Raw genomic sequence first — 25,814 nt, forward strand, 5'->3', positions numbered from 1 at the left:
ATAGAAATATCATTTAATGGAAGTAATTAATGTATAATTTTTTCTAAATTTCCAAGAATTGGTGATATTTGATTTCAAGCAGATGAAGAAAAAACATTCAAACAAAAAATTGACCATATGAATGTATTAGTGTTAGGCAATAAATATCTTTTGACATAAGATCATTATATATATTTTTTCAAGCAGTTCTTCTTAGTTGTATGGAAGCAGACAGTTTTTCATGGTGTCTTTATAAAGCAAAATTGTTAAACTGAATACATTTTAAAGAATTATAAAAATATATTTTAAAAAATATTATAATATTTATGTACAAATTATATTTTATGAATAAACAACAGAGGATATTATTATATTTCCTATTCTGTAAGATTCTCTTCTGATGGAGAATCAACAAGCATGAATTTCTGAAATCCTTGAATAATCATATCAAAACCTTCTTTCCTTTGAACATTTGCAGCATCTATGTCTTGAATTTCTTGCATGATTTTTGCATTATCGGCTATAGTTTTAGCTGTCTTTGCTTCATACTCGAAATTTTTCTTATCTTCTAATTTGATTTTCATTTCTATAAGATCGCCTCTTTTTGCTTGCGTTCTTGGAGATGCAATTTCGTCTTTTTCTTGGTTTAAATATGCTAATTCTTCTTCTAATATTTGAAATTGATTGTCATAATTTTCAAGCTCCTTTTCCCATTTGCCAAAAATATTATCCATTTTGTTAACTTCATCTGTGAGAATTTTATATTCGATTTCAGCAGAATCAATCATGCATAGCATCTTTGCTTTAAGTTTTTGAAGTTGCTCTGGATCCTTATTTGCTAGCATTTCTGAGTAAATTGTGTGCAAATCTTTTGCTGGTCTTAACCGTGAGTTTGCTTTGATGTTAGCTGTTTTTTGCAGGTCCATTTGAAGGTTGTGAATTTTTTAGCAGCACAGTCAACACACCCACACTGCCACTTTTTAGTCTGGCCAGACCACATATTAACGCCAAATGATGCAATTATATTTGCCATAAAATAAACACATGTGTTTATTTTAGCAAGATATATAAAATATTTAGAAAATGTTTAAAGGCTCATGTAAAAGTAAAAAAGGAATTTTATAGAAGAAATATGTTTTTTACAATATTGAGTTTTCATTAAATATTTGGGGAAGAAAAAAACTGTTTTATAACACAGGATCTCATTGAAAAAGTTAAATAATCTTATCGTTTTCAGATTATGCTCAAAGATAGGGTTATTCTTTGTGGGGATTCTAAAACAGGCAAAACTTCTATCTTTAGATATATTAGAGGACTCGAATTCAAAGACTTTTTGCGAACAACTCATATTGCAAGTTATTATCCAATCGATCTCACTGACCAAGGTTTTCAATTTAAAATAAACATATGGGATGTAGGTGGGGATCCTCTGATGCGAAATTTGGCCGAAATATATATGAATAATGTTGATATTGTTATTATCGTTATTGATATAACGAATCATAATTCTTATGATTCGTTACCTTATTGGATCAAACTTGCAAAAGAAAAATCACCCACATCATTATCGAAAATAATAATTGTAATTAATAAAATTGATAAACGCAAAAAGAAAAAAATTACAGATGAAGAAATAGAAAAAATTAAACAAACAGAAGACACAATTGTAACAAGTGTATCTGCTAAGACAGGCGAAGGGGTGAAAGAGCTTTTTGTAACTGTTGGACAGATTCTTGCTGATTTTCATAAGCTTTTGATACAACACGCGCAAGAAAGTGCAGCCAGAGAAACAGAATCCAATTATGGTGATGACTCTAATAATAATAATGGTGGTGGTGGCGGATGTTGTGATATTCAATGATAATTTATATAAATCGGGTATCATGTTGTTATTCTTTTGTTGTGCATTTCAAATGAAATTATGATTTTATTCGCAGAGAAGAAAAAAACGAACGTTTTGTGTGAAACTTTTGCGACCGTTTAATGTTGGTCAGGCGAATTTCGTTCTGAAAATTTGAATGTTTGCAACAAAACCGAAAATTTTACAAAACTCCAATGGCCAAAATCATTGGAACATCTGAAGAAGATTTAATTATTGCAGCTAAACAGATTCAAAACGGTGGCCTTGTAGCATTTCCAACAGAAACAGTTTATGGTTTAGGGGCACACCTTGAAGAAAAATCATTAGCAGAAATTTTTGCAGCAAAACATCGTCCTTATAGTGATCCTTTAATCACTCACTTTGATACACCAGAGCATGCCAAAAAATATCTTTTACTTACTGATGAAGAGTCAGAAATTTTTGATAAAATCGCAAAAAAGTTTTGGCCTGGTCCACTCACAATTGTAGCACCAGCAACATCAGCTGTGCCTCCTTTGGTTATGGCTGGTACTGGTTGTGTAGGAGTTCGTGTTCCTTCTCATCCAATTTGTCATCGATTTCTTGAGCTTTGTGGCGAACCAGTTGCAGCACCCTCAGCCAACCTTTTTGGGCATGTTTCACCAACCACAGTTGATCATGTTTACAAAGATCTTGGAAATACAGAAGGATTGTTAATTGTTTCAGGCGGTAAAGCTACTATTGGTATTGAATCTACAGTTATTCGTCTTAAAGGAAAAACAATTACTGTCTTACGACCCGGTTTTGTTACTGCAGGACAACTTGAAGAGATATCTCCTGGAAATGTTAGTGGAATCACAAACAAAACTATGCAACTTGCATCACCAGGCCACGAGCTTAAACATTATTCACCCAACCTTGAAACTGTTTTAGGTTATATTTCCGATGATGAAGATGCAGAAAAAGAAATTCCAAAAGGAACAGTAATCATTGATTTCCATAGGCAATTTGCACCAATTGCATCAAAGTCAATTAGATATTTTGATCTGTCACCATGCGGATGCGTAGCAGAAGCAATCAACAAAGTATATGACATCCTAAGAGAGGCCGAAGTAACACCAAATGCAAAGTTTTGCATTATTGCAGATATCAAAAACAGTGGTTTGGAAAATGACCAACATGATCAGGAGTTAGTTGGCTCATTACGTGATAGGTTATTACGTGCTGCTTCTCATAGAATTACAAAATATAGAGGAAATTAGAGCTTCAGTCATGACATGTGATGTGAAAGTTAAAATTAGAATTTTCATAAAAGAATTTTTTAATGTAATTTTCCTTATTTCATTGTATAAATCATCTTCGTAATTTTAAAATTTGCAGCAAATTTTTTTTATAAGTTTCACTTAACCTGCATTTTGATCATTAGTTTCAAAGTTATACATTTGATATCATTTAATATGTTAAATGTAGTGGTAAACAAAATTTAAAAGAGAAATGTAAATGAATTTGGAAATATAGTTTACCTAATTTCTTTTTGATCAAAAAATGATTTCTGTTTCAAAATAAAAACTTATTTACTGATCAATAAGAACAACATTTTGTATAACAATGAGTGTGTAATCATCTCCTGGAGCAATCATAATTTCGGTTTTGTCAGCACGAATTCTAAGAAACGTGAGATCATCTGTAGGGTCAAGATCACGGACCATAAAGCGAGCTCTTTCAACAAGAGGTGGTAATGTTTTGGCATAACGAGATGGATCAACATCCTTAAAAGCACTATGAATTACATTATTTTTACCATCCAGAACAAGTGTTCCAATAACGCTTTTATTTCCTTCAATTCTTCTGAGGATCTGATCAACTTCAGACATTTGGTTAGATATAAATAACGTATTATATGTCACTTTTCAATTCTTAGCTTCTAATTGGAAGCTTACATATCTTTATTAACAAAGGCAATCTTTCCACTCAACAACATCATTATTGAAAAACATTGTTCAAATCTCGAAATGAGATATTTATTCATTTATTGAAATTACTTCTTTCCACCTTTCTTAGCTTGTTGTACACGCCTTTTAACACTTGTAGTGGCAATTTTAGCATTTGCATCTACTGAAACGCCTGCATATCCACGTGTAACCTTCTTTGATCTTTGAACACGTCCTTTCTTTTCGACTTGATCAGTGTTGGACTTCTTATGATCAAAACGGTAATGCTCAGTCCAGCTGATCTTTCTTGGGTTTCTCTTACGTTCCCACATACGGAAAGTTTTTTTAGATTCGAATGCCATCATATGTTTATCTTCACGAACATAAATAATTCCATGCCCTGGGTGAAATTGGTGTCCTGAGAATCCGTCAATCTCTGTTCTGTGAGACATTTTTCAAAAAGGAAGGCCATCCATTTCAATGGTGACACTTTTCCCATGGATAACACACGGTCCCCTAAACGGTCACTGCCCCAACCCACAGTTCTTTGTCCTATTTTGACCAAATAATCACTTGAAAAGTCGAATTTATTTGTTTCAAAAAGTGGTAAATATTTCAAAAAGTCAAGATAAAAACCATCGTTATTCAAGTACCAAAAATTTAACACAAATGAAAAGTGTAAACGGCGCGGTTCTTGAATCCAACAAAAAAAGAATATCTCTTCCTTCATTTGAAAACAGATTAAAATGTTGAGGAACACTAAATGTACAATTAGTTTGTTTTTAAGGTATAATACATTTTTGTTTTCCGAGGTTTTCTGGGCCCAAAATTTTCCATTGTTTGAAAAGTGCAAATTTTCGTTTTGTTTGAATTTAAAAAATGTCATTTGAAATCGACGCAACCCACTTTTTCAGAGTTAAAATTAAAACGACGGTTTCATTTTTATCGCTTATATCAAAATTGACAACAAGTGTGAAAAAACCGTAAATTCAAGCACAAACAAAGTTTGAGAAAGCAGAGCCAGTAAATGACCTTCTACAAAGTGTACAACTTCTTTGTTGGCGAAACAATCGCCTCAGGAACATTCAGCACCATCCGAAGCGCTTACAGACAAGATAACTTAAGCCCTGTCGCAATCAAGTTAATTTCAAAACGGAAAATTATAAAGAACACAAATTATAAGCAAATGCTCTTTGCAGAGGAAGATCTAGCTCCTCTTCTTAACCACCCTCATCTTGTTCCAATTTTTGAAACTTTTGAAAGTCAAAGGCAAATATTTCAAGTCATGAAGCTTGCTAAAACCAATTTAATTTATTATCTCAGGCGAGCTAAACTCCCTCCGAGAGCTTACATCAAGATTATTGATGATATCCTTTCAGCAGTTGAATATCTCCATACACATTACATTTGTCATCGCGATATCAAGCTTGATAACATATTAGTTGATGATGACAAAAATATATACCTATGTGACTTTGGTTTTGCCTGTTTTGCTGTTAATCCTTGCCATGAAAAAGTAGGGTCAATTGGTTATTCTGCTCCAGAAGTCCTTCTTAATGATGAGTACGATGGTCTTAAAGCAGATATGTGGAGTTTAGGCGTTCTTATCTATCGACTTTATTCAAATCATTGCCCTTTTCCAGATTCCCAAGATTTTTCCAAGTTTAATGAAAATAGCATTAACTACTCACGCATTCCTGAAGATGTGCGTCCTATCATTCGATCACTTCTTCAAATTGACCCAAACAAACGACCAACCGCCAGTGAACTTCGCCGAAATCCACTTTTCTCAACTTTACACAACCGTATTCAAAATTCCACTGAAGATTTTGATGAACCAATATCAAATTCGGATTGCAATATTCTTCGTCGTATGTCAGAACTTCTCCAAGAAGACATCAGTAGTATTGCCTTTAAACTTGGATCATATGGTATCTCAGAAGAAAAAATATTTTATATAATGAATTATACCAGATTATATGGTAAAGAAGATATACCCGAAAATGATGCAATCATCGAAGTATCTTCATGTCCAATGATGGAAACACCATTAATACCAGTGTCACCACAATGTATGCATCGAAAGTCATTTACATTAACTAAAGTTGAAGGAAGACAAGTAATGGATGATGTACGCCAAGTGTTAATGAATGAAAAGTTTTGTGTTTCGGACTCACCAAATGGAATTCACAAAGCCGTTCTAAATACACCTGATGATGATATACATATTCAGTATGACGTAGAAGATCGCACAGATAATTGCTTGGTATCAATCGCTACAGATGGTTCAACTTGCGAAGAATTGGATAAAATTTGTTTGACTATGCAAAGGGAACTAAGTTCGATTTGACCTATGTTTTTTAAATGTGGGTAATTCAGATTGTTTGGTTGTAAAAAATAAAATAAAAATAATGTTGTAACATATAAATCTTTAATGCGCATATTGTTCGAATTAGATAATCTGAAGAATTTTTACACATGTATGAAGGCAGTGAATTAAGTTCTTAGATCAGATTCATTTTCACTTATTGATTTAAAATCTTTGTTTAGATATTTGGAATATCCAAATTAAAAGCAACAGGTTTGACATATATATTATCAAAATGTTGCATCGATTATTATTATTATTGTTAAAAAAAAGAGAGAGCTTTATTTGATGATGTCAGTTCATTTCAGAGTTTTAATGCTTTGAGGAACATAACCATTCCAGCTACAATTGATTCAATTGGTAATTCTGCTTAAAATGGTTATCATAATATAGAATTTTATAAAGTAGAAGAAAACAATTTTTGTAATTTAATGATGATGGTGTATTTATTGATATAAAAGTGCAACTTTTTACAATTATACAATATTGTATAAAGGGATACAAAATATGAAATTCGACATTTAGTTACGACTGTAAAAAGGGGTGCATTTCAAGATGTAACTATTTGGAAGATAATATCTTCACAATTATCAATAGTGAAAATATTATTATTAGTTTTGATATTTTTGCATTTAGTGGATGAGAAAATATAAGCTTTTTATATTTCATTTAGTATCGAAGACATGGTATTTTACTCATATCAATGCAATACATTTGGAGGATTTAACTTATTTACTGATCCAGTTTCTGGTCTCTCTATAATGCTTACACTTCAATTTAAGCATACAGCATCAAATCATATGTTTTTACAAACTCAAATACATTTATAAATAATCTATTGGAATTTATACAACAGTATCATGTTCAATAACAGTAAAATATTCTTTATCTTATATGAATACCATTATCAATTATTCATTTATAATAAATACATATGTCATTTCAATGATATCATCACCATTTGCATATTTAATCATAATTTGTCGGATATAATTCTATTGTTTCAAAGGGTTAAGCTAAATCATAAATTTAAAAGAAAATTAATCAAAAATATGATATAAATAAATTATTTTAAGCTTCAATTGAAGAAATTGTGTTGCTGTCATTTGCTTCAGAACTTGCCTCAGCTGATATAGCTTCATTTTCGTAGCTCTTGTCGCTTGAGTGTGTCTTCTTTTTCAAGATTTTTTTTTTCTTTTGTTTATGATCATGTTCGTGATGATGTTAATGACTGTGTGAATCTTAATTTCCTAGAATGCATAAACGCGGAAACCCAATTCCATGTTTATAGACAGGAGGTGTGACGTCAGACTCTTTTATCCTTGGGAAATTATCAACGAATTAAATATGAACTATGGAATTAATTTCATTGGTTTGCCTAAAAACACCTAATAAATTCATAATTTCACACATATCAACATTTTTATACAACTATGCAAAATGTGCTATATTCCGATCAATATTAATTCAAAAAAAAAGCTGACAAGTCTATATTTTCACGTGACATTTCATCGGGTTGGATCAAAATGAGTTTCGCCAAAACAACTAAAAACGATATTCTTTTATTACGCGATAAACTCACAAGTAGTTACCCAAAAGAACGAAAGGAAGCTGTTTCTGCTGTAATCTCTAAAATGCGTGCAGGCGAAAATGTCCAACCACTTTTTTCAGATATGTTATGTTGCGCCAAAACAAATGATCTTGAACTCAAAAAGCTTGTATATCTTTATCTTGTTAGTTATTCTTCCACAGAACCTGAACAGTCAATTATGATAGTTAATACTTTTATTCAAGATGCAGTTGATGAAAATCCATTAGTTCGTGCTCTTGCAGTTCGTACCATGTGCCGTATCAAGATTGAAAGCGTTGCTGAACATATGATTGTTCCTCTTAAAAAAGCTCTTCAAGATGAACATCCATATGTTCGTAAAACTGCTGCTATTAGTGTAGTAAAGCTATATGAGATAATTCCTGAAGCCATTGAGAATTCCAATATATTTCCAGAACTCATCAAATTACTTCATGATGAGAATCCAATGGTTGTATCCAATACCACGGCAGCTCTATTAGAGATCAATGAACATCGATCCAGTCCTATATTTCGACTTACACAAGATACAGTATCTCCCATATTAGCTGCCTTAACCTCATCCACAGAATGGTGTCAAGCACTTCTTCTTGATGCTCTTTCTAAGAGTGTTCCAAGTTCACAAGAAGATGCCAGTTTTCTCATTGATCGGTTAATTCCCATGTTAAAGAACACTAATCCCGCCGTAGTTGTCGGAGCCTTTAAATGCATATTCTTATTTATGGATTATGACACTCGTAAACCACGCGAATTATTCCCCATCATATTACCTCCATTTATCACTTTAATTACATCATCCGAATATGAAATCCAATATTTAGTGTTAAGGACATTATCATTATTTGTCCAAAAGTACAAAAGAGCACTTTCCAAAGAGATTTGTATTTTCTTTTGTAAGTATAATGATCCATCATATGTTAAAATGGAGAAACTCGACATCATAGTTACAATATGTACTGAAGAAACAGCGCAAATTGTACTTGATGAGTTATCCGAATATTGTAATGGCGTTGATGTATCATTTGTACGTAAGTCAGTTCGTTCCATTGGACAAATCGCAATACGTATACCAAAAGCTGCGAATCTTTGCGTCGACATTTTAGTTACATTAGTTAATGGTAAAGCTGAATATGCAATTGAAGAATCAGTGATTGTTGTCTCAGATATATTACGACGTTTTCCAGGATCATTTGAATCAGTGATTGCAGCAGTTTGCCAAAACATTGATCAATTAAACTCTGCTGAATCTAAAGCAGCGGCAATTTGGATATTAGGCGAATATTGTAATGTTATTAATAACGTCGATGTGATTTTGGATCCGTTTTTGGACACATTCATTGAAGAGCCATCAGTTGTCCAATTACAATTGTTAACAGCTTTTGTTAAGTTATATTTATATAAGCCTGAACAAACTAAAGATTTATTACAATGTATATTAAATGAAGCGACAAAAAATGACGTAAATCCTGACGTAAGAAATCGAGGATTTATCTATTGGAGATTGTTATCTTCAAATGGTAACATAGCAAAAGATGTTATAATATTCGATAAAATTGATGTGGAAGATTCAGGAATTAAATTCGACGATAACGTATTATCAGAATTAATTAGGAATATGGGAACCGTTTCAGGTGTATTACATATTGTACCAAGTGATTTCGTGAATAGAATCTGTAATACAGTCGAAGATAATATAAACAGTTCATTCCTTAACTTTGACGATTCCAAACATTACGTGAAAGTGCCACTGAAAAGTCCAAATTCATATGAAGCGACGCCGATAGAACTTTACATAGACTTTGATCAAAATTCAATGTTTATCAAAATTGTGAACTTGTCAAACGTATCGTTAAAGGATTTGGCGATAGCATTAAATAAAAATCCAATTGGATTAACATTCGCTACGACGCCATCATTTCCATCAGAATTAAAACCAAATGAAACAACTGAAATAGAAATCCCAATAATATATTCGAGTGATAAATTGGGTAACTTCGAATCCGGACTTTTAGATGTGGCATTACGTATATCGCCAACGAATACTGTGTTCGCTAATATAAATGTTCCACTGAAAAATGTCATTTTACAAACTGGAAGAATCGATAAAGAAGAGTTTAGAATGAAATGGGCAAATATGAACCAATCGCAAAACTGTGTAATACAAATTGATAACATCGCTAACGAAGATGCGCTTAGAGAAAGAAATGTTTTCGTCATCGCTCAAAATAATAACAAAACGTATATTTCATTCATGGTGCCGCCAAATGTATTAGTAATGGCAGAAATTGTCGAAGATGGGAATGGTAACGCAAATATATTATTTAAGGCAGACGATTTAAGAATAGGAAACTATTTAAGAATGAACTTTCAACAACTTTTACAGGCTTAATAAATTGATTGGATCTTAAAAATATTTTTTTTTCGTTTGATACAGCTGTGGAACTCAATTTCGTACATTTACTTTTGTAAACAGCTGTAAATAATTAAAAAAATTTTCATGTTTTGCCTCGTGAAGTGATGTTGAGTCAATGCGAACAGACTTTGTCAAATGATTGATCAATTATTTGAATATGAATTGAATTGTTTGAATGCATTTGAAATGGATGTGACCTTCCATCAATAATAATGTTCGCTCTCCTTCTGGTTAATATATTAAGTTGTGCCGACTTACAGCCAATTGAAATACCAATAGGAATATCAAATGATGATGCTTGCGCTGTATGTAAAACAGTAATTTCTTCGATTGATATTACATTAATTAACAATAATGGACAATTACCTTATGATGATATGGTTAATAAAATATGTAATTTCAAAGTAGATTCATCTCAAAAACTTTGTCTGGCTATTATTGAAAAATCTCTTGCACAAATCTTAACAGCTATCGTAAAAGGATTTTCCAAGGAAAAAATATGCACACTCCTTGACATATGCCAAGCTTCGAATAGCATCGGAGAAGAAGTCGAAATTCCAAATATTAATCTAAATAGATGTAATTTATGCATGAATATAATTCCTTTACTTGAACCACTTTTCCAGTCAAGTGGATTGGTAATAATTGTTTCAACTTCGCTTGCTCATCGTCAATGCGATAAATTTGATAAGATGGAACCGAGAGATTGGTACGTTCAAAGTTGCAGAAGATTTGTAAACAAATACTTCGAACAGATGGCCGCATCCATCGCTATGGGACTTTCACCTTCTGTTGTATGCAGCAAAATCAACGAATGCGATTCTTCGAATGGTTTGGAACAAACACAAAATGTAACAGAACAAGAAGAAAAAGAACTCGTTTTCGTTAAGGTTCCACAAGGCCTCGATGCAAGTTCAGGTTGTTCAGTGTGTAAGAGCATTGTGGAAGGAGTTAGTTCGATAAGAAATAAGTCAAAGGTCGAAGCTCAAGTTGTATCTTTGTCATCCAACTTTTGCTACAAATTACCAAAAACTGCAAACGAAATGTGCAAAGCAATTGTGAGTAATTTAATTGTGAAACTCATAAAGTGGATTGATAACGGAACCTCAAACGAACAAATATGTCTGAATTTGCATCTCTGCTAAACATTTATTAATTTCTATAATATTTTTGAGAAAAAATAATCAGGGTAATGGGATGAAATATATATAATAAGTTGAAAAACATAATATGATGAAGTATTTAAGACATCATTAAAACATCGTTAGAACTAAATTGTGAAAGCAAGAATTAGTTTCCCAACAAACGCAATAAACTCCATCAGATGAAATTTAAAATATATAATATAAAAACAAATAAGTAAAGTTCATTTGTTGCTCATTGTGTAAGATCAAATACATAAAGTTCTATGGATTAATTGGATGTTTTAACAATATAAATTTGATTTATGAAATTTTATAAGTTGACCAAAATATTCATATTCAAACAAAAAAAGTACGCTAATTTTAAAACATGTTTTAAAAAATGATATGTCATGAGGCAGTATTTTTGATTATTTTCTTGAATCAACGACTTAAGTCTGGAAACTCTTGGGGGGCCTTATTCTACGAACAAATCATTGAAAATTCTGAGGAAAATTTAGTCAATTCACAGTATAGTCAATTCACACAAAATTTAACATTATTTCAATTTTCAATGCAATTGTTCGATATGACACAAATATCTGTGCTCTCAATTATATGGTCGAATGTCAGTTTGCCACCAATTGAATGTGCCGTAAAGCGGCTGAAAACCTATCGTTTTCATATCACAAAAATGTTTGCTCTTCTTTTGATTAGCGCATTAGGTTATATCGAACCAATCGAAATTCCAGAAGGTCTTTCCAATGCCGACGGATGCTCAGTTTGCAAGACCGTCATTGCCGGAATCACAGACATCATGGACAACACCAAAGTCCAATCCGCTATTGCTCAATTAGCATCCGAACTTTGCAAGAAATTCAAGAATGATGCTGCCCAAAATCTTTGCAAGACAATTGTTGGCGAATATCTTCCAAAGGTTATCTCCTACATTTCCAAAGGTATTTCCAAGGCTAACATCTGTGGCAAGCTTGGTCTTTGCAAGGGTAATGATCTTGATCTTTATGATGAAGACGAAATCGAATACATCGAAATCCCAGAAGGTCTTGAAAATGGTATCGCCTGCTCAGTCTGCAAGCACCTTGTTGCTGCTGTTGCCAAGATTCTTGCTAACACCAAAGTTCAATCCAAGGTTTCTTCTGAAGCCAAGAAGATTTGCGACAAGTTACCAAAAGCTGGACGTGACTTCTGCAACAGCCTTATTTCCAAGTATCTTCCAAAGATCATGAACTGGCTCAGCCAAAAGGTCGCCGCCTCCACAATCTGCAACAAGCTCAAGTCATGCAACTCCAACGACTTTGATGATGATGCATATCTTCAACTTTATCTTGAGATGGACGATGATGACTATGTCACCGAAATCGAACTTCCATTAGGTCTTACAAACGCTGACAACTGCGCCATCTGCAAGAAGGCTGTCGGATTTGTCTCAGCAGCAATGAAGAACAGCATTGTCCAAGCAATCGTCAAGGCAGCAGCCACAGCAGCATGCGGCGCTATCACAAGTGGTGTTGGCGCAGCTCTCTGCAAGACAATCGTCAAGGTATCAGTCGGCCCAATCATGACATGGCTCGGCCAGAAGCTTTCACAATCAAAGATCTGCTCCAAACTCGGCTACTGCAAGGGTAACGATGTCGAAGAACTCGACTTCGAAATCGAAGAAGAAGACGATGACGAATTAATCTACATCGAAATCCCAGAAGGCCTCGACAACGCATCAGCTTGCTCAGTCTGCAAGACAGTCGTTTCTGGCGTCGTCTCAATCATGAAGAACACCAAGGTCACATCACAAATCGCTAAGGCTGCTGCTAAGCTCTGCAACAAGGTCCCAGCTATCGCACAAGGCATCTGCAAGCAACTCGTCGGAAGCGCTCTCCCAAGCCTCATCAAGTGGATCGGAAATGGACTTTCTAACCTTAACGTATGCAAGAAGGTTCACCTTTGCTGAATTAGTAAAATCTCCTTTTTAATTCTAAATGTTTATTTTATAATCATGAAAATTGAAATTTATTTGAATACTTCTTCTCAATGTACTGAAATTTAATACAATTTTTTGATATCTTGTTCTTATTGAAATGATCACTAAGACTTCTTTATGTATTAAAAGGAATTATTGAAGTTGAATACAGTGTTTGATATCCTGGTAATTGTTTGAGTGCATTTAAATTATTATGTATCACACAAAGATGGTATTTTAGATGAAGTTTTTCTGTTTATTTTTTTTTTTCAACAGAACCATTTATGTTTTCTTAGCACATAAAAAAGAGAATTTCTTGTACAATCTCATGCTCAAAATTTGATATTTGATTTTAGAATAAAAAAGGAATAACTCATACTATTTATGGAGTGTTGTCGTAGTTTCCTTGTGGAATCGGCTCTGGAACAGAGTTATAATCTGCTGCAATTTCAACGTTGTTCTTGGTTATGAAGTATGCCAGTCCAAAGAATACGATTGCATTAAGTATCCAAATGGGAATGGAGTATACAAATCCTTGACCATAGACCCCCATATTTGGAATTTCAATAAGATCAAAGGTTTGTTTGGTACAGGCAATCATGAAAGCAACAAGAAATGCTTGCACAAGGTTAGCAGTGATATAGAGTAGCCTTTCCTGGGAGGTATCAATTTTAGCAGAATCAAGAATATCTCTGATGATAAGACCTGTTACGTAAACCCAACAAATGGAAAGAGCAGAGGAAACACCAATGCTAGGTATCATGTAAATAACTGCTCTATCAAGAGTAGATTTTGTATTGTGGAATCTTGTTGGGATTGAAATGAAGATTATACCACCAACAATACAAAATATTGCTGTAAAAACGAATACCCACCTTTTCTTGCTGTCATCATTGTGGAAAAATGCAAAGAATAAAAGAACGCCTGCAATAATTAATGTTAAAATGAGAGCAATAATTCCAAATACATGGCCTTTACTTGCATAAAATATTGAGAGAACAAGAGAGTTAAGAAGGCTTGTAACTAATGCTAAAAGCGCGAGAACAATCCCTGTTTTGATGAAGGAGTTCATTTGAATGGCTTATGGACCGATTACAGTTTACCACAAAAAGTGGTATCATTGTCTTGAATTTGAACGGGGATGAACGTTTAAAGATATCGTCTTGCGACTGGACTAAAAATTCCGATAATTATATGTTTATTGTGATTTCATAAAATATTCATATAATACTGGATTATTGATGATTTATTATTTTTTACAGCATATTCATTATGTTAATTTTCATTAATAAATGAATGATTTTCAGTCATTATTTTTATAAATTGCATAACGACAATAAAATACATTAAAAAAATCAACATTTTGGCAGTTCTGAGAAACTGAACTGTTTCATAGGGTCTTACAATAATATAACAGTATTTTATAAATAATGTTAACTCAGAAGGACTTGCACAATAATTGATTCGAATTGTCAAATCAAGTGATGTATCAAATAACTTAAATAATTCCCAAATATCATATTGAAACATCAAATTATAATATAAATAACAAATAAAACGCATGAATATTAATATTAATACCTTCTTGGCTCATAAGTAGTTTAACCATTTCAACATATCAACATAAGTGCTGTTCAAATGATATCCACCTGAATTCTGAAATCAGAAATTATAAAAATAAATTTATTTCTGATTAAAAAATTTAATATCTGTAACATTAATATCATTTATTCTTTTTCAAGATACCACTATTGTTGTGTTACCAGTTTTAAATGCATACATATATGCTGTTTATATGGTTAACTTCAACGCTTCAAAAAAATCAAAAAAAATTTTTGTTTAGTTAGACATCAATATTAGTCATACATTAATGAGTTAACAAATATTTCACATTTAATGAAGGTATGTTTATGTATTCAGTAGTTTATTAAGCACATACACTTTTTCAATTATCTCATAGAATATATTATATATGTTAACTAGTTCCACTTTTTGAGAAAATTTGATTCAAAAGTTGAAGCACTTTTTCAATTAATTATATCTCAAATATTCTATCGTTGAATGCTGCATTTGTCCGCAAGTCCACCGATTAAATTTCATTTCACTTTCATCTAATGGCTGAAGACGAAGTTCAAACATTAGTTATTGATAATGGTTCCGGTATGTGCAAGGCTGGTTTCGCTGGTGATGAAGCACCACGCTCAGTTTTCCCATCCATTGTTGGTCGTCCAAAGTATGTACAAACAATCGCTGGTGGTCAAAACAAGGATACATATGTTGGTGATGAAGCATGCGCTAAGGCAGGTATCCTTATCCTTAAGTACCCAATTGAACACGGTATCGTTACCAACTGGGACGATATGGAAAAGATCTGGCACCACACATTCTACAACGAATTACGTGTTGACCCAGCTGAACACCCAGTTCTTCTTACAGAAGCCCCAATGAACCCAAAGGCCAACCGTGAAAAGATGATCCAACTCCAATTCGAAACATTCAACGTTCCAGCATTCTATGTTGGTATCCAAGCCGTTCTTTCCCTTTACTCATCAGGTCGTACAACCGGTATCGTTTTCGATGCAGGTGATGGCGTTTCCCACACAGTTCCAATCTACGAAGGTTACTCCCTTCCACACGCCATCATGCGTATCAACCTCGCCGGTCGTGATCTCACAGCCTACCTCCAAAAGATCCTCAACGAACGTGGTTACACCTTCACAACATCCGCCGAAAAGGAAATTGTTCGTGATATCAAGGAGAAGCATGCATATGTTGCACTTGATTTCGACGAAGAAATGAACAAGGCCGCTACAACATCCGAATGCGACATCTCATACACACTTCCAGATGGTAACGTCATCACCATCGCCAACGAGCGCTTCAGGTGCCCAGAACTTCTTTTCAAGCCACACTTCAATGGCTTCGAATTCGAAGGTATTGACCAAACCCTCTTCAACTCCATCATGGCATGCGATATCGATGTCCGTAAAGGATCTCTACGCTAACATTGTTCTCTCTGGTGGTACCACAATGTTCGAAGGTCTCCCAGAGCGTATGGAGAAGGAAATGGTCCGCCTCGCACCACCAACAATGAAGATCAAAGTCGTCGCCCCACCAGAACGTAAGTACGCAGTTTGGATCGGTGGCTCCATCCTTGCCTCCCTTGCCACATTCCCACAAATGGTTATCACACGTGACGAATACAACGAAGCTGGTCCAGGAATTGTTCACCGCAAGTGCTTCTAAACAATTAGCAATTGTTATTTTTGATTTTTTTATCTCAAACTTAACGATAAGTTTTTAATATGAAATATCGAATTTACACGAAACTTTTGGAGTTTGCACACGTTTGTTGCAATATGGAAATACTGTCACAAATTAAGTTGAATGCAGATGCAATCTATAGCGCATCATATGATTTGTGAATACATTTAAAATTTACAGCAGTAACTGAACTTGAACATAAAGTTTCCAATGAAGAAAGGGCTGTTATATCTTTCGTTGTATTCGTGTTGGTCTTATTTTGAATCATTTGCGTGTTTTCGCTTTGATCACTTATTGTCGTTTCTTTGACAACTTTTGAACTTTATTGATCGTTATGTTGTTTTGTCAAGTTCTTGTATTATTTTGGTATTCTTCAAGCAAATTCATAATTTATGTGTGACTGCTATTGTGAGCGCAATCTAATGGCACAATTAAAATAAATTTTTTAATAATTTTGAGAAAATTCCATTTTAAGAATTATTAAAAAATCCGATATTAATAATGCATCAACCAAAAAGTCTAAAGTTTTTAGTAAGTTTAGGTAAATGAATCTCATTTTGTTCTTCTATTTCTACCCTATTTAACCATTTTCTACATTTTATTAGTAAATTATTTCTTTCTTCTAAAATTATTTGTTGTTCTTCTTGAGTCATTCCTGTATTTTCTATTTGTTGTTGTTCCTGTTTATTATTTTGTTGTTCTTTATGATTATTATTTATTTGTTCTTCTCGTTGTTCTTCTTGATTATTATTTTGTTGTTCTAGATATTTATTTTGTTGTACCTCTTGATTATTTGGTTGTTCTTGTTGAATGACTCTTTGATCTTGATTTTGTATAATAATATTATTATTTCTATTAATTTCTCCATTAATTTGTTGATTAATAATAATATTTCTATAATTGAAGTGATTATTATTGTTATCATCTGTTGATTGTTCTTGAACTTTAATTTCATTCTCAATCTCATCAATTTGTTCTTGTAACAGGATTCTAAATTTTGTGGATTTAATTTTAATCTTTTGTTTTGGGATAATTGTTCCTTTTATTCTTGAATCACTATGCATTGAAGATGCATGTAATTTTAAGTTTCCTTCATTAGCTGTAATTGTCTTTTTGCAATAACCACATAATAAACCATTTCTTTCTTTCATTAATTCTTTAATATTTGGTGTTCTATTAACTTGATTTATCCAATATTTTTTAATAGTCGCCCAAACCCATCCTATTTCTGATTTTTTATCAACTATATATTTGTGTTTGGTTTTCATATGTGAAGAAAATGAACCCTGATTCATAGTAAAATAATCACAATTTGGACAGAATCAAAAATAAAGATTCTTATGATAACTCTGATGTTGGTCTTGTAAATTAACTTGTTCCCAATAACTTTCTCTTATACTTAAAAAGTTTAAAAATTCTAACATTGTACAACCTGGAAATGTTTTATTATGTACTTGTTTCTCATGATATTTCAAATGAGGTACACATGTAAATGCTTCTCCATCTCCTTGTGTACATACAAAAGGTCCTAAACCTGGCCAAATTTTTTCGAATGCTATAATATTTGAAATTGGTATTTCGAATCTATTATTATTGCACATGAATAAGTTCTCGTTTAAATCTTTATTCTTTCATTTATTAATTATTAATTTAATTTCTTCTCTAGTATTCGCATATCTAATATCATTTAATAAATTTTCTGGTGTTAAATCTTCTTCATCATTAATATTATTATTATTTCCATTATTGTGATTATTATTATTATTTAAATTGATGTTATTGATTTGATTTTGAATTTGATTTTCTTGTGGTATATTATTGTTATTGAATCCTAATAATGTAATATTTGAGTTTAGTTGATTTTGATTATTATTGTTATTTTGATTTTGAGTTTCGTTATTATTTAGATTCATATTGATATTAATATTTGGTAAACTATAGTTTGATATTAAAAAATTGATATCTTTTTCTACAAATTTAATTTTTGGTATTTCTATAATTTGTTCATTAACTCTAATTTGTGGAATATTAAATGGTACAATTTCTTTATTGTAATACGGAATAGAAATATTAATATTTTGTACTTGATTTTGATTATTTGGTATTAAAATATTAATATTTTGTATTTGATTTTGATAATTTGGAATATTAACTAAAAAATTTTCTTGATTGTATTGAGATATTGGTATTGTATAATTATGTGAATTTTGTTGGTAATTCGGTATGTCTATTTTGTAATCTATTTGTTAATAATTAGGTATTGGAATTACATAGTTTTTTGTTTGTTTCTCATACTCTGGTATTTTAATAGGTACCAATTCTTTCTTAAATTTAGGAATTGGTATTAAATAATTTTCTTTATTAATTTCAAAATCAGGAATTGTAATTAACATGTCTTCTTTATTGTAATAAGGTATAACGACATTAATTTCTTCATTATTGATTTTGAAGTCTGGAATATCAATAATTTTTTTTTCAACTTTTACTACTGGTAAATCACAATTTATGTTTTTCTGTGTAATAGAGAAATTAAAAACATTAACATTAACTGGATATTGTTTAACTTGTGTAACATGAGAAATGTTTTTATTTGGTCTAATTTTATTATTCAAGAATTATAATGTGTCAGGTCTGATTGATAATGTTCTATTTATAATTCGGAAAGTATCTGGTGGTAAAATTAAACCTCGATAAAAACATATATTTGGGATCTCAATATTAATGTTATTTTGTTCGATAATTAATATCGAATATAAAAAATCAATTCCAGTAAAATCTTTGTTTTCATAATGTTTATTAATCAAATAAATTTCTCTCCGAGCATCTGGATTAATATTATCGAATATTCCAAAATCAACTTGTGTTTTTAATAAATTTAATGCTGTCGGTAATTTTCCGTAAGTTTTTGTCCATGAAAAGATTAACGTCCAAAATAACCCGACGGTTTGTAAAAAATTTATAATTATTTCTAAACTGTGGTCTCGATTTATATGGTTGATTAATTCAAAATTGTCAGAAATAATTTTATAACGATTTGGAAACGGACAGAATCTTTTATAATATTTTGATTTCATGATATATTTGTTTTTAGTCAATAATCTTTGTATGATTCTTCCGTGAAAGAGTAATTCTTGATTAGGGTCAATACCATGTTCATCTGAAAAATGTTCTGATAGTATTTGAAAATCTTCTGTGAAAAAATTACATTCTGGAACTAATGAACAACAAAATGGTTCGGGTAATGGAATTTCACGAAATTCATTTAATTTGAATAATTGAAAAATTGGGGAATTTAAAAAATTATAAATTAATAAATTTTGTTGTAACCAAATGTTAGGCTTTGGTATTTGTTTCTTGATTGCTTTGCTAATAATTCTTTTAATTTCTACTTTGTTGGGAAAATCTTCATTAATTATATAATTTTGTAAAAAGTTTTGTAATGTTCGATCTGTAATAATTTCTTTGTTATTTCTGTGATAATTTTCATTAATATTTCATTTATTAGTCTTATCTTGTAATACATGGTCGAACTTTAGAATATAAATATCTTCATAATTATTCGTAATTAAAGATTCGTTTTCTGTTGATCATAATTCAAATGTATGATCCTCTATTCCTGTAAAATTGTTCGTCTGAAGTTTTGAATTTCCAAATAATCTATCTTATGAAAATTCGAATTTTGAGAAAAGTATATCATTCGATTTCTCTCCATGTAACGGAGCTAAAGGCGAATCCTCAGCAAAAATAGAACTCCCCATCAAAAAAAAAATCCACCTTCGACGGGATTCGAACCCGCAACCCCAGGATTAAAAGTCCTATGCTCTAACCGTTGAGCTACGAAGGTTTACGATTCTTCTTCAAATTTTGATCTTATAATATGAATCTGTAATATGAGACCGATCGATTTTGAATGTCAAACAAAGATAGCCTCAAAAAGGATTCTTAAAATAAAAATTGTTAACAAATGAGAAGAAATCCGAAAAAATGGTTAGAGCATAGGACTGTCATTAACAATTGTTAATTTTGATTTTTTATCTCAGCATCAAACTGTGATTGGGGGTTAACGATAAATTTGAACTCAAATAAATTTACAACATAAAATGACATTTCAGAAAAATTCAATTCAGTCGTTTTCAAAAATCACTTCACTTTTTTGTAGAAAATGGGCGAAAATGAAAATGATTTGATCTCGAAAATGATCAACGACTTTACTCAGAACAGGGAAGCGTCGGACCATGTTCGGTATGCTTTTGAGCATCGAATGCTTCCGATGTTAGTTGAGCAAGACGAGGACGGGAAGTTTATAAAAAGCCTTCTTGAACTCCAGGGTCAAATCTTATACCATTTGATGTCTGAGCTTTGCCAAGTTAAAGGCATTGAAATGCCTTATTCACCTAACGATTATGATGTTACTCGCACCCAAGTTTCTGATGATAAATTTTTTGTAACGCTAACAATGCCTGAGCCGTTGAAGATGCCACATTGTCGTAGAGTTTATATTCTTCTGAATAATGATTTCTCCCAAAAAAAATATATCACAGTCGAAAAAGATATGTTTACCACTGACTTTATGTGCGGATGGGACATGAGTGATGGCCAAGTAAAACACAATAATTATGGCCCCTCTCCAGAAAACATCCAAGATGAAATTGAAAAGGTGAAGACTCTCTTTTGGGATTAACCGCAAGTAAACATTTCAAAAAGTATATATGTATCAATCCGAGTATTTTTCTGATTTAAATAATTTTTGCAATAAATTATATGAATAATAATTACCCACAACTAAAATTAAATCCCTTTGACAGTTTTAGAGATATTTCATTTTAATTAAAATTTAAATTGAATCCATGAATGTGGATCCAATAAATTTTCCAAATACATATTGGAACAGTAAAAATGTTTGCTTAAGTTAATCATTACTTATATTTTTTTGGTTTACATAAATATTATAACAAATACTTAATTAAATATTTTCCCATGAACTCATTCCTTATACAAAATCCTTTAAATGACTTACAATAATTTGATGATATAAAAGATTGCCATAAAAAGCGAAAAGAATTTTTTGTTGTTAACAAGCTTTAGGGTGCCGTTTATTGACATTGCATAAACTTTTCAAAAATGTTGTAAAAGATTTGGCGCCATTTTATACTTTTTATTTTTTTGCCTTCATTAATTTTTGGCAAAAAATGCATTAAATGCACAAATACCAAGCAAAAATATTTATTCAAAATAAACTATAATTTGGTGTTATTATAATTTGCTTTCTGATTTGATTTTCAATAAAAATTATTCAAAAAATCATAATGTGAATTTGAAATATTTTTTCCCCATAATTTTGCTTATATTCTTTTTAATTTTCTTTCAAAATCGAATAAGTTTGATGAGAATTTCTGCGTCAAAAAATTAATATTTAAAACGGAATATTAAAATCGTTTTTCATTGGATAAAAACTAAAGAGAATGGTTTTCAAAAAATCTTTCCATAAATCCATTCAAAATATTTTCAGTCAAATGCCGCCATATCGTAATTAACGTATTCTTTTGTAGGGACCAAATTTAATCGAAAATGTCTGATACAATCAACTTTCTAGAGCGCGTTAACTCTGAGTTTGAACGCAGCTTTGCTATTGCATCAGAGATTGCGAATGAAATGGGGTGTTATGATGAAAGCCTTAAAGGCGCCAAACGTGTTTTTAATTATAATCCAAACTCAGAATTTATCCTAGATTTATTTCCACAATTTGCACCAATAATAGAAGGAATTACAAAGTTAGTTGGCGAATACGGAAATAAACTTAAAGAAGATTCGAAAAACCCTGATATCTGGACAACTTTAGGATGCTGTTATTTGACCCTTGGTGATTTTCCCAACGCCTTTGCACTTTACTCACATGCAAAGCGTGTTTTACCAGATCAAACAGATCCTAATTTTTGGTATGCAATGGGTATAGTTTATGGACATTACAAATACATAGATCATTCCCGTGATGCCTTTGTCAAAGTCATTCAAACCTCTCCTGGTTTTGTTTACATTAACGACATTAATTTTCGACTCGGAATATTATATCGTTCAAAAGGTCAATATGACCATTCCATAGTTTATTTTCAGAAAGCCATTCAATATTCACCCAATGGCCTTACAGCCCAAGATGTTCTTATGCAAATAGCATATACACATCAACTCAATCGAAATCCTACACAAGCCCAAGAAATCTATCAGAGCATCAATGCTGAGTATCCTAACAGTCAACCATTTCTTCAGCAGTATTGTTTGTTTCTATTTTTGCAATCTAATGGCACAGATTTTAGTCAACTTTATCCATATCTTAGTCATGCTCTTTCATTATATCCCAATGACATTACTCTTTTACTTATTGCTGCTCGTATAGCTATGCGATGTGATGACATTGCAACGGCATATGAACATTTTAAGTATTGCATTGACTTTTGTAACGACTCATCATCATTTTGGTGCGGATTAGGCGTTTTATATTATCGGAATGATCAAATTGATGATGCGAGTGTAGCGTTCCAAAAGGCGATTAATATAAATAATGGATCGATTGAAGGAATGCTAAACTTTGGACTGACATATGAGCGAAGAGGCGATTTCGCAACCGCACAGAAGATTTATAGTATGGGACAACAACAGTTCCCTGATAAGACTGTCTTCAATGAAAGAATTAACACATTAATGGCATTCCAAAGACCGGGAAACAGAAAACAACAAATGTGTCATCAGTTGGTAGATATTGATGATTCAAAGTTTATACCTTCTGCTACAGAAATGTTTAGTAACGATTACTTGGCGGCTGTGCCAAAATTGCCGCTGGAATGCTTCGGAATTGGTGATGAAGCCCAAAAATTCCATCAACTGTCAACATATCCAAAATCATTTTTTAAATAAATATCAATTTTTTGACTAAATTTAACATAGCATGAACTCATAGAGAAAACTGAAAATATAATTAACAGAGATGCAAACGAAATGTTGAAGCAAATGCATTTTAGCTTTTATTTGATTTGCCAAGATAATATCTTTTCTAGTTATCTATGTATTTGTTTATATTATACCAATATAAATGTAATGTTAAAAAAATTTTATAACATTTTTTGCATATACCAAATTTCATAAATTGCAAAATGTTTTGCTCAAATGTTTTCAATTATAATGAAAACAGGTTATAACATACACGACCTTGAAGAAAGCCATTATAATTTTTGATGTTACCAGGAAACTGTTACCACAGAAAAAAGATATCGTCACTCTGAAACTCCCAACGATTGGTTGTAGAACAGAATTTAATCCGCCGATAGCAGTTCTGACATGACGGTTATGTCTGACACTTTTTTGTTCGATGACTGCTCCTGCAGGAACCCTTATGCTTTCTATTTCCGGTATCCGTGGTATTGTCGGCGATTCCCTTACACCAGAAATTGTTACTCGCTATGTCGCTTCTTTTGCTGAATTACAGTTAACCAAGAATAAAGGAAAATTATTCATCCTTGGCTACGACACACGCCCTGCCGTAGAATGGATCAAACACATTGTTATGGGAACTCTTCTTGCCTATGGCGTCGATGTTCTTGATATTGGCGTTGTTCCAACTCCAACTGTTCAATTAATTGTTCAAGATAGGAACGCAGCAGGTGGAATCATCGTTACAGCATCACACAACCCTCAAATGTGGTGCGGTCTTAAGTTTGTTGAGTATACAGGAATCTTTTTAGATCAAAAAGGATGTGATAATTTATTCTCAGAAAAGCAAATCAAATATGCTCCCCACGATGGCCTTGGAAAGCTTTCTCAATGGGATGGAGCCATTCAGTTCCATATCGACAAGATATCCAAACTTCCATATATCAATGTAGATAAGATTCGATCCCAGAAATTCAAGGTTGCTGTTGATACGATCAATGGTGCAGGATCACTTGCCATTCCTCAAATCCTCAAATTCTTTGGATGCGAAATAACTGAATTAAATACAGAACCAACAGGAATCTTTGCTCATACACCAGAGCCAATTCCAGAAAACTTGATGCAACTCCGCGAAGCCTCTAAAGGCCTTGACATTGGGATTGCTGTTGATCCAGATTCTGATCGATGTGTTTTAATTGATGAAAAAGGTGATCCTTTAGTTGAAGAATACACATTGGCATTAGCTGTTCACCTTCTTTTATCCAAATTTGGTGTCAAAGCACCAGTTTGTCGTAATACTTCAACATCTCGAGCAATTGATGACATCTGTACAATGAATGGAGTCGACTGCTATGGTACAGCCATTGGTGAGGTTAATGTTGCCGTAAAGATGCTTGAAGTAAAATCAATAATTGGTGGTGAAGGAAATGGTGGCGTTATGCTTGAGCCAATCCACATTGGAAGAGATGCTCTTGTAGCTGTTGCTCTTGTTCTTCAGTTGTTTGCCATGGAACGTGAATCTAATCCCAATATAAAGATTTCAGAGGTTAAAGGCGCTTTACCTCAATGGAGAATATCAAAGATGAAGATAGAACTTGACCCAAGGTGTCCAATTTCTAAAATAATTGAGCAATGGAAGGAAAACATCAAAAAACAATACGGGGAGACCGTTAAATTAAATGAAGTCGACGGTTTAAGGGTGGACCATAAGGACTGGTGGGTCCACGTAAGGAAATCAAACACTGAACCTGTCGTAAGAGTCATTGGTGAAGGACATACACAAGGAGAGGCTGATATGGTCTGTAAGAAAGTATATGATGAGTTCCAGCAATTAATGAAGTAAAAAGTCTTTAAAATTTTTTTGATTGAAATGTTCACACTTTGATTTGATTTATATTCGCAATGGCAATTGTAATTATAAGTCTCTCACAATGACTCTTGTTAAGTGGTGTTTGATCTCAATTTTTAATCCATCCATGATAATTTTGCTTTGATGAGCATTATTTTTAACCAAAATAATAAATGTTTACCAGATAAAAACATTTAATTTTTATCATACTCGTTTAAAATGGCGGTGTTATCCTATGATTGCTGTATCAATTTTATTAAAATTACTATTTGTCGAATGAATAATCTTATAATGTTATTGAAACATTCATTTCTTTCATTCCATATGCATGTTTTAACTGTATTTAGTATAAAATATCAAGCTTATTTAACCTTCAGGCACGACATACTTGACAATAATACAGCCATTATTGTAAAAATGTAATATCCATTTATTGAATTAATAATAATTGATTCATATACAATGCCAAAATGATGAACTTTTTCCAATTTCATGTATATGAAAACGATCATCAAACATCTCTTTTATTGAATGTTCATGTAGTGTAGTTAAACAAATTTTTGCA

General features: G+C 32.2%; 13 protein-coding genes across 13 annotated transcripts; 9 read left to right on the forward strand and 4 right to left on the reverse strand.

Moving 5' to 3' along the window:
- Positions 1-356: 356 nt before the first annotated feature.
- On the reverse strand, positions 357-905 carry GO595_005997 (uncharacterized protein; the record flags this gene model as incomplete). The annotated part of the gene is made up of 1 exon (XM_067919302.1): positions 357-905. One exon carries the CDS (start codon positions 903-905, stop codon positions 357-359), a length of 549 nt encoding a protein of 182 aa, XP_067774033.1.
- Positions 906-2,034: 1,129 nt separating this feature from the next.
- On the forward strand, positions 2,035-3,081 carry GO595_005998 (Sua5/YciO/YrdC/YwlC family protein; the record flags this gene model as incomplete). The annotated part of the gene is made up of 1 exon (XM_067919303.1): positions 2,035-3,081. The coding sequence occupies one exon, from the start codon at positions 2,035-2,037 to the stop codon at positions 3,079-3,081; it is 1,047 nt and encodes a 348-aa protein (XP_067774034.1).
- Positions 3,082-3,393: 312 nt separating this feature from the next.
- GO595_005999 (dynein light chain roadblock-type 2) lies at positions 3,394-3,693 on the reverse strand (the record flags this gene model as incomplete). Its single annotated transcript, XM_067919304.1, has 1 exon — positions 3,394-3,693. One exon carries the CDS (start codon positions 3,691-3,693, stop codon positions 3,394-3,396), a length of 300 nt encoding a protein of 99 aa, XP_067774035.1.
- Positions 3,694-3,857: 164 nt separating this feature from the next.
- On the reverse strand, positions 3,858-4,202 carry GO595_006000 (60S ribosomal protein L24; the record flags this gene model as incomplete). Its single annotated transcript, XM_067919305.1, has 1 exon — positions 3,858-4,202. The coding sequence occupies one exon, from the start codon at positions 4,200-4,202 to the stop codon at positions 3,858-3,860; it is 345 nt and encodes a 114-aa protein (XP_067774036.1).
- A 575-nt stretch (positions 4,203-4,777) lies between these two features.
- Positions 4,778-6,100, forward strand: GO595_006001 (CAMK family protein kinase; the record flags this gene model as incomplete). Its single annotated transcript, XM_067919306.1, has 1 exon — positions 4,778-6,100. The coding sequence occupies one exon, from the start codon at positions 4,778-4,780 to the stop codon at positions 6,098-6,100; it is 1,323 nt and encodes a 440-aa protein (XP_067774037.1).
- Positions 6,101-7,644: 1,544 nt separating this feature from the next.
- GO595_006002 (Adaptin N terminal region family protein) lies at positions 7,645-10,095 on the forward strand (the record flags this gene model as incomplete). The annotated part of the gene is made up of 1 exon (XM_067919307.1): positions 7,645-10,095. The coding sequence occupies one exon, from the start codon at positions 7,645-7,647 to the stop codon at positions 10,093-10,095; it is 2,451 nt and encodes an 816-aa protein (XP_067774038.1).
- A 236-nt stretch (positions 10,096-10,331) lies between these two features.
- On the forward strand, positions 10,332-11,264 carry GO595_006003 (surfactant B protein; the record flags this gene model as incomplete). Its single annotated transcript, XM_067919309.1, has 1 exon — positions 10,332-11,264. One exon carries the CDS (start codon positions 10,332-10,334, stop codon positions 11,262-11,264), a length of 933 nt encoding a protein of 310 aa, XP_067774039.1.
- Positions 11,265-11,934: 670 nt separating this feature from the next.
- On the forward strand, positions 11,935-13,206 carry GO595_006004 (surfactant B protein; the record flags this gene model as incomplete). The annotated part of the gene is made up of 1 exon (XM_067919310.1): positions 11,935-13,206. The coding sequence occupies one exon, from the start codon at positions 11,935-11,937 to the stop codon at positions 13,204-13,206; it is 1,272 nt and encodes a 423-aa protein (XP_067774040.1).
- A 391-nt stretch (positions 13,207-13,597) lies between these two features.
- GO595_006005 (uncharacterized protein) lies at positions 13,598-14,287 on the reverse strand (the record flags this gene model as incomplete). Its single annotated transcript, XM_067919311.1, has 1 exon — positions 13,598-14,287. The coding sequence occupies one exon, from the start codon at positions 14,285-14,287 to the stop codon at positions 13,598-13,600; it is 690 nt and encodes a 229-aa protein (XP_067774041.1).
- A 1,042-nt stretch (positions 14,288-15,329) lies between these two features.
- GO595_006006 (actin) lies at positions 15,330-16,461 on the forward strand (the record flags this gene model as incomplete). The annotated part of the gene is made up of 2 exons (XM_067919312.1): positions 15,330-16,200; positions 16,256-16,461. 2 exons carry the CDS (start codon positions 15,330-15,332, stop codon positions 16,459-16,461), a joined length of 1,077 nt encoding a protein of 358 aa, XP_067774042.1.
- Positions 16,462-20,749: 4,288 nt separating this feature from the next.
- Positions 20,750-21,160, forward strand: GO595_006007 (SseB family protein; the record flags this gene model as incomplete). Its single annotated transcript, XM_067919313.1, has 1 exon — positions 20,750-21,160. One exon carries the CDS (start codon positions 20,750-20,752, stop codon positions 21,158-21,160), a length of 411 nt encoding a protein of 136 aa, XP_067774043.1.
- Positions 21,161-22,047: 887 nt separating this feature from the next.
- On the forward strand, positions 22,048-23,388 carry GO595_006008 (TPR Domain containing protein; the record flags this gene model as incomplete). The annotated part of the gene is made up of 1 exon (XM_067919314.1): positions 22,048-23,388. The coding sequence occupies one exon, from the start codon at positions 22,048-22,050 to the stop codon at positions 23,386-23,388; it is 1,341 nt and encodes a 446-aa protein (XP_067774044.1).
- A 451-nt stretch (positions 23,389-23,839) lies between these two features.
- GO595_006009 (phosphoglucosamine mutase) lies at positions 23,840-25,243 on the forward strand (the record flags this gene model as incomplete). The annotated part of the gene is made up of 1 exon (XM_067919315.1): positions 23,840-25,243. The coding sequence occupies one exon, from the start codon at positions 23,840-23,842 to the stop codon at positions 25,241-25,243; it is 1,404 nt and encodes a 467-aa protein (XP_067774045.1).
- Between the last annotated feature and the right edge of the window lie 571 nt (positions 25,244-25,814).

This window comes from Histomonas meleagridis (assembly GCF_020186115.1).
Source record: "Histomonas meleagridis strain 2922-C6/04-10x chromosome Unknown contig_4, whole genome shotgun sequence".
NCBI lineage: Eukaryota > Parabasalia > Tritrichomonadida > Dientamoebidae > Histomonas > Histomonas meleagridis.